The sequence below is a fragment of the Diachasma alloeum genome, unplaced genomic scaffold (assembly GCF_001412515.2).
Source record: "Diachasma alloeum isolate Michigan unplaced genomic scaffold, Dall2.0 Dall_scaffold_00319, whole genome shotgun sequence".
Taxonomy (NCBI): domain Eukaryota; kingdom Metazoa; phylum Arthropoda; class Insecta; order Hymenoptera; family Braconidae; genus Diachasma; species Diachasma alloeum.
Window position 1 is genome coordinate 5,108 of NW_021680458.1, and position 8,098 is coordinate 13,205.

The 8,098-nt window shown below is 31.9% G+C and overlaps 1 protein-coding gene and 1 long non-coding RNA gene across 2 annotated transcripts; both read left to right on the top strand.

Annotated features, from left to right (window-relative positions):
- Positions 1-2,493: 2,493 nt before the first annotated feature.
- Positions 2,494-5,237, top strand: LOC107040123. The gene is made up of 3 exons (XM_015260068.1): positions 2,494-2,613; positions 2,813-2,984; positions 3,233-5,237. The coding sequence occupies exons 1-3, from the start codon at positions 2,537-2,539 to the stop codon at positions 3,941-3,943; spliced, it is 960 nt and encodes a 319-aa protein (XP_015115554.1). The 5' UTR covers positions 2,494-2,536; the 3' UTR covers positions 3,944-5,237.
- Positions 5,238-7,195: 1,958 nt separating this feature from the next.
- On the top strand, positions 7,196-7,957 carry LOC107040128. The gene is made up of 3 exons (XR_001460998.1): positions 7,196-7,272; positions 7,653-7,752; positions 7,841-7,957. It is a non-coding gene; the product is annotated as an uncharacterized LOC107040128 (long non-coding RNA).
- Positions 7,958-8,098: the final 141 nt, after the last annotated feature.

Here is an 8,098-nt window from a genome sequence, read left to right on the forward strand (position 1 = left end):
TTTTTTTTGTACGCGTGAAGCTATTGAATTTTTTTCTTTACGGACTGAATTTTTATATTTAGAACATGATATTACTAAGAATGTCTTCAGGGAACGAAAAAAGAAGTCTCAGAAATAGTTTAAAAATAATGGTGGAATAGTATCATTAGATAGAAAAAAAGATAAAGAAATGGCATTTTCAGTAAAGAGTAAATTTAATTAAAATTTATAACGGGTTCAACCAAGTTCGTGACACGAGATTTTTTAGTACAAATATTTATTATGTAACCAAGGTAAATGCTATTTGTATTACTATTTGTATTAGAAGTTGAAGATTACTACTTTCAACAACTGCATGTTCAATTGGCCTTCTATTTGTAAGATGAAGATGATTATGAGGGCTTCCGCATAGGAAAAAAATTAATAGAAAGCCTAGCACTTTCTGGAAAGAATTCCGTTAAATATTTTTTGGAAGTCTCGAAGAATTCTATCCAAATTTTATCGGAAAACTGCAATTTTTTGTTGTGGCATTTCTTTTGAAGATATGTATTAGAGAAGTCAATAGCTCTACTTTTTACAGAAATATTGTTTGGAACTTTTATGAATCTTTTCTGCTGTCTTTTGTGATTTTTTCCGATATAAAATCAGGGATTTTTTTTTCAATCCATAATTTAGCACTTTCACAGAGAAAACTATTCATTTCAGTTCTATTGGAGATCTTCAATTCAAAAAGCATAACAACAGATAGAATCTTTCAGAATTCTGTGTTAGGCTTTGTTTATCAGAATTTGTGAAGTCGGTTATAACATATGTTTTGTTTATAATGTTGAAAAATAATTTGTTCAAGGAGAATTTCAGCAATACACGTACGACAATTTTAAATAGAAAAACCCTAAAGAATTCTATCGTAATTTCCATAGACTTTCTATAAGACTTCTGTTGAATTTTCTATACGTTTTTTGCCGTTTCTTTTGATGTGTTCGATAGGAAATTCCATAGAAAAAGTTTATAGAATTTCGTTATCTATAGAATTTTTTCGGCTCAAATTTTCTAAATTTTTTCATTCGATTTTTTTGAAAAGAAAAAAAATAAAAAATGGCTTTAAAAAACTTAGAAAATTTAAGTCAAGAAAATTTTATAGAAAAATTAAATTCTGTTGACTTTTTTTCTATTGACATTTTTCTGTATAATATTCCCTATCGAACATGTCAACAGAAACGGCAAAAAACGTGCAGAATAGAAAAACCAATAGATCTATAGAAATTCCTATAGAATTCTTTAGGATTTTCAATTAAAAATTTTCATACGTGTACATAATTTTTTTTTAAATAAATTTAAGACAAGTTTATACATATTTGTGACATAGGACTGTCAAGTATCAGTCGTATTTTTCATAATGATAATGAATGAAAAAAAAATTGATACCGTGAACTGAAAAAGCTCATTAGTAAGGAAGATTGCAGACACTTCTTTTCTAACGCAGAGAAGGTAAATTTTCAGAGGAAAATGGAAATAACCGTATGTATTTCCCATAAAATATTGTGTATTTTGAATGAAAAAAAAACACTATGTTTACGATTACTAATCGTCGATTAGAAATGTTCTGTAAAGTTGATCAACAATAAAAATCGGTTCCTTCGTAATTGTAAATTTGTCAATTGTCTCTTTAAACACTAGCCATCATCGAGATAACTTCCGTTATTATTATTTTTTTATTTTAATAATCAATCTTTCTTCATGATTTATGTTCATTTTGCCAAATTGTTCACAAAAAAAAATTGATGTGTTTTTTTGAATAGAATTTTTTTGATTGAATTCAAATATTCAATATGACTTTTATGTCATATTTGGGATATGGAGAATCGAACAAATATCATTTTGTTCCACGATCAATTCATTCATTATTCGACAAAGAATATAATAGTCATTGTGAGATATTTGAGAGATAGTCATTGTGAGATTGATTACACGTACGAAAATTTTTAATAGAAAACCCTAAAGAATTCTATAGGTATTTCGATAGACATTCTATAAGACTTCTATTGAATTTTCTATACGTTTTTTCCCGTTTCTTTTGGCGTGTTCGATAGGGAATTCTATAGAAACAGTTTATAGAATTTTGTTGTCTATAAAATTTTTTCGGCTCCAATTTTCTAAGTTTTTTCATTCGATTTTTTTGAAGAGAAGAAAATAGAAAATGACTAATAAAAACTGAGAAAATTTGCGTCGAAAAAATTCTATAGAAAAATGAAATTCCATCGACTTTTTCTTTTCTATTGACATTTTTCTATATTATATTCCCTATCGAACATGTCAATAGAAACGGCAAAAAACGTATAGAAAATCCAATAGAAGTTCTACAGAAATTCCTATAGAATTCTTTAGGGTTTCCTATTGAAAATTTTCGTACGTGTATTAGAAGATTTCGATAGAGTTTAAATTCAAGCGGGAAATAAGGAGGATGTGTAGCCATTTTTTCTGAATGAAATGTCGGCCTTTCCGCTTTGACGCTCAGCAAAGGAACGTGAAGTGAATTTGATGATAAAGATTATTGGCGATGGCTGCGGAAGGAAATCCACCTATATTGACATCGAATGAAGAATTCGATGAGATCGAGATCGGTGATAACATGGTGTAAGTTATTTTCCTATATTTTTCTATTGAATTCGTATTATTGAGTGAATTGGTATTGTTGTAGGTTAGATTTTTAAGAAGCCGCGTGGGCTCAGAATAGACATGTTCACAAAAGTTAATAAACATTCTTCAAAACAACGAAGTTTTCACTAATTGGTCAATTAGAAAAACTCCTAACCCTTTTTAATTACCATTTCAGTGATGTGACTGCAGCCATCATCCGTGAGGATCAATTCAGGCAGAGAGCCGAAACTGCCCGCAATGTTAATCAGCCATACAGATGCATAATGTCCAATCTAAGTGGACGTTCACTCAGATTTCTAATTTGGGGTCGAAGAATTCCTGAATTTCAAGGAAGATTGATTCGTCATGTAAGTCCTTTGATATCATCCCTCCCTCCACACATGACCCGTCAAATGATTTGAACAAGCAGTTTCGCTTTGAGATACATTTTTATACATGGCCATACCATATTTGTAACAATTTAGTCATTGATTGTTGAAGCTTTACTCTTGAATCAATTTCTCGCTAGAAAAATCTTTTCTCAGTAATTATAATCATTCATTCTAATTGTGGAATGGAAATCCTTGAAATTTGATCAATTCCGTTATAATTACAGTTCGTAAGGATCATAAGGGCACGAGCTCAGGAATCAAATCCGTTGTACAGGATAGCTGAGGACAATTTACTGCCTATCGAATTATTCGTGCAGCCTCAAACAACTGTCAGCATTCTGGGACCAATGCCAGAGGAGGTCCCAAGGCCTCTTAATTACACCCCCATTACATTCAATGAAGTCGGCCAGGCCACTGGTACTGTGAGCCTCACTGGATTCATCAAACTGCCAATCGAGAGGGTCATCACCAATAATGCTACATATGGCAATGGGATCTTGACAGATGCCCAGCGCTTCCGCATCTCGGTTTATGTCACTTCCTTCGAGGTGAACACAAGTCCACCACTTGGTTCTCATGTGACAGTGAACGGAGTTATCAGAAGAAACGGTAATCAAGCCGTCGTTCTTCAAGTGGCCAATATGGATCAGATCACACTCGTTGATGACACTGTACTCACAGAGGACCAGATGAGAGCTGGTTACAGACTGGCAGGTAGAGTCGGGCCTGCACCTGATATTAATCCCATTCCCAATGTCCCTGCAGAGCGCAGGCCACTTGAGGTACCAGACGCAGCAACAGTTGAGGAGACTAACTCGAACAGGCAGATTCAGAGACGTCGACTTGACCCTGATGAGGTTCAGGCTTCAACAAGTGAGAATCAGGCGGAGGTGGTGACTGAGAGGACCCCAGCGGAGGATGGTAGAGGTGTTTGAGGCTTCATTTCATTGACACTGTTTTTTTAAAATCACTTTGAGAGTGATTTATCGAGTTTTTCGTTTTTTTATTGAAAAAATAGTTTATTCCATTTCCCTTCGAATTCTATTAGTTTCTCCCGGATTCTATTAAAAACTTGCAAAATTTTTTGGGGTATTTGCTATTTTTCCAATTGTAAATTTAAATCAGAACTTTTTTTTTTTAAATCGACGAATAATTCAATCAACAACACAATTCATTCCATGAATTATATGTCAACAAATAATAACATTGGCTTCTTCATCCGAATTTTACACATAAATTTATTTATTCTTTTTTAATCCATTTTTTCCTACAACTGTAACGACTAACTGAAAATTTTTGGAAAATCTCATTTGAAAAATCTCTAGAATAATAACATTCAAATGTAACGAGTTATATAAACAAATTGAATCCAACTGACATTTTTTCTGTATCATATCTTGAATTGAGCATCATTATCGGAAAAATTACACAGAATTCAAATTTAAATCAACAGAATCGATGGAAATCTGATAGAGTTTTGAATGGAAATCGGAGAGAAATTTAACAAATGCATGAGTTTTTTAAATATATTTTTTCATCATACGTGTTATCGTGGAGCGTTATGGGTTATGGTACCCATCAAACAACAGAAACCACGAACTTGTGGTAATTTGTATTTTCTCCAACAAAAAAGTCTCCTTTTTGAGGATCTAAAGCTCATTGTGGTCATGGTCAGGCGATTATTTAGAAGATAGTCTTCAACTACGTGATAGTAGTTGCCACTCACAGTATTGATATACCACATGTGATTATTGGGATAACTATGTTAAGTCTACGTTTTTTTTTATTACGAAGAAATGCAAGGAAGAGTAAGTTTCAAGTTAGAGGATATTAATTTGAGCATAAGTTTTTGGAAAAGGGAATAGAGAAAGACAGTGTGGAGTCTTCACTACGCATTTGGGAGAAATTGCTTCCGCTGCGTTTACTTATTTTCATTTAATAATTACCAAAAATCTCTGTTAACCATCTCCACAAAGAAAAAACAGGAACAAGTTATTGCTGAGGAGTAAGTACAATTCTGAAATTCCATTAAAATGGGAAATATACTGTTCCAATGATGAGCCAAAGGAGGATTATTACGAAAGTTTAAAAATATCAAATGTCTTACTGAGACTGATAGTTACTACTAAAACGTTGCTAATAATTGATAAGTTTGTTTAAGGAAAATGTATTAATTACAGCTAAAAAATAAAGGAAGACTGACGAAACAGTTTTCAAATATTGTAAGGATGGGAATTATAGTGTTCTGTTATCGGAAAGGAAAAGTTTCGTTTATCCTTTGTGAAAGAGAAGTTTTTTTAAATTGAAATTGGCAAACCATTCGTTGAACAAGAATTTCAGTAATACATTTTTTTTTCATTAAATTCAACATAAGTATTATATATATAAGTTTATGATACATGACTGATAAGTACCATTCGCATTTTTTATAATGATAAGAGATTGAGAAAGTTGTCATTGTGAACTGAAAAAGTTAATCAGTAAGGAATATTGTACGACATTTCTTTTGTAACACAGAGATGCTAAATTTTTCACAGAAAAATGGAAATGACAGTAGGTTCAATTGGCTTTATTCTTAAAATAAAAATGTTCTGTAAAATGTTCTGTTGATTGACATTAAAAATCTGTATCTTTGGCATTGTAAATTTGTCAATTGTGTTTTTTTTGTCAAACACTAACTTTCATCGAGAAATCTTCAATTATATTATTTAAAAAAAATGAAATAATGCATCATCACGTATGGAAAAACCCAATAGTATGTCCTATGGAATATTCTATAGGGAATTCTATAGGAGATCCTAAAGGAAATGTTGGAATTCTCCATAGCATTTCCTATAGAAAATCCTATAGAATATTCTATAGAAAATTCTATAGGATTTTCTCATACGTGATTTTTCGTGATGTATGCATATTTTATCAAATTGTTTTCAACAAAATAATAGAGCTGTTTTTTCAAATAAAAATTTTACACATGTGGATCATATCTAAATATGTTAACTATTTTTTAAATTTTTTTTTGAAAGGGAAAAAATGCAAAGATGCGTTCTGAATTCGAAAGTATTAATTTGAGCATAAATTCTTGAGATTGGAGATCCTGAGAAAGGACGACGTGGAGTTTTCTCTGCACATTCAGGAGGAATTGCTTTCGCTGCGATCACTTTGTTCCCATTTAACAATTAAACAAATCTCCGTTTACAATTTTCAAGGCAAAAAATATAATGAAAATTTCAGTTGAGATTTCTGCTGGAATTCTGTTGGAATTCTGTTCGAATTCTATTGGAAAATTTTGTTTCTTTTTTCCATGATTTCTATTTACGTTATTCAATGAAGAACAGTAAATTAACTATTTAAATGAAATTCATGCTGAGACGTTAATTTGGTGTGAATACCACAGTGTAATGGAAACGAGAAAGTGATTTTCATGAAAGCGAACAAATTTTCTGATTCTGACGAATAAAAAGTGCGCATGCACAACGAAAAATGGCGACTTCTGGTGGATTTCCGAAAAGTTTTATTAGACCAGAAATGTGCATGGCAAATTCGTAATTGATTAAATAAACAATGACAAAAGATAGAAGAACTTCAGAAATCATTTTTTCTAAACCACCTCTTTATTTGTATTTTGAACAATTTACCTAGATTTTGGCACTACAGCAAAACTAAAAATAATCAAATTTGACAAAAAAAAACTGAATTTCCGACGTTTTTTCACATATTTTTGAAGAATGACTGAAAAACCGCTGAGACAATCGTTTTTACAAACTACTCAGTTCTCAGTTACATAAATACGCACGGATTATAACAAAAATCCAATTGCATCATTTGTGAAAGAGTAATCGTCATGTCTTCTAAAAATGTTTCAAATGATCCAACTTGAAGAAAAGTGAAATCATGAAAATTCGACTATTGAATTTCGGAATCATTTCAATACCTACGCAACAGATTAGGGAGTTAATAAAAGGTACAACATGATGTACCGTTGTATCGTTTGTGTTTCGATGTTATTATAAACCAGCCTGGTACCCGGGACTTCACATTCTACTAATTTTGTGAACATAAATGGTCGAGTAGTGATCATTGTGTACAAAACTGTTCAAAATTTTCGAAGTGCCCGCCATGATTTACCGAACGTTGGCGAAGAAGTACGAAATCCTGGCGCTATTCAAGATGCTGAACTCATCATTAACCTCCAAACAGCGATACATCGGCAAGTTGCTGGTCTGGCATTATTTAAGCTGCACGATTCTGCATTGATCGAATTGAGGTAGGTAGAACAAAAAATATAAAGCAAACGTCGATAATATTCATACGAATAATTTTTGAAAACAACAGACGTATAACTTTTCATTGAATAATGTTAGATTCTGATACGTTATATTACAACTAACCGACACGACTTTCCATCATAATGAAATAACAATCTTTCCAAATGTTTCTTCATTCTCGCAACTTTAGGATGACATTGTCATTCTAAAATTAAATTGAGAGTTACGACTCGACTGTGTTTGAGAATTCTTTGATTACAGAATATCCACATGTGCTTGCGTATTGTATGTGTCCTCCATAATTGAATGATTATTACACATTTACTGTGAATGTAATCTCACAAATTGGTAAATTCACTCACTGATGATAAATTTGCAGATTTTCATCATAACGAATTCAACATCACTGAGGCACGAGGCACGAGGAATTTACGCGAAGGAAGGATTATCTTGAGGAGATAAAAAATACGAAACAAGAGGTAATTAGAAAATATTATCATTGATGATTTACAAAATCATTCGTTAGTATTTTCCTAATGTTGTAATTGACAACCATCTTCATTTCAGGTCGATTGAGGTGGAACATTTGCGAACTCGTGTGTCAACAATCCAACAAGGAGAAAAATCAGAAATTGTAGAAATAAAAAGACTTTATCAGACAATAAAGATATTTCAGACTTTAAAGATTTGAGATCATAAATGTTGTTCAGACTTCACAGATATCAGAATATTTAGACGCACAGTGAATGCGAGACTAAAGACTTATAGAAAAAAGAAATAATAGAAATAAGACACTAAACGTCAATCATAAGTTTTTTTTTTTTT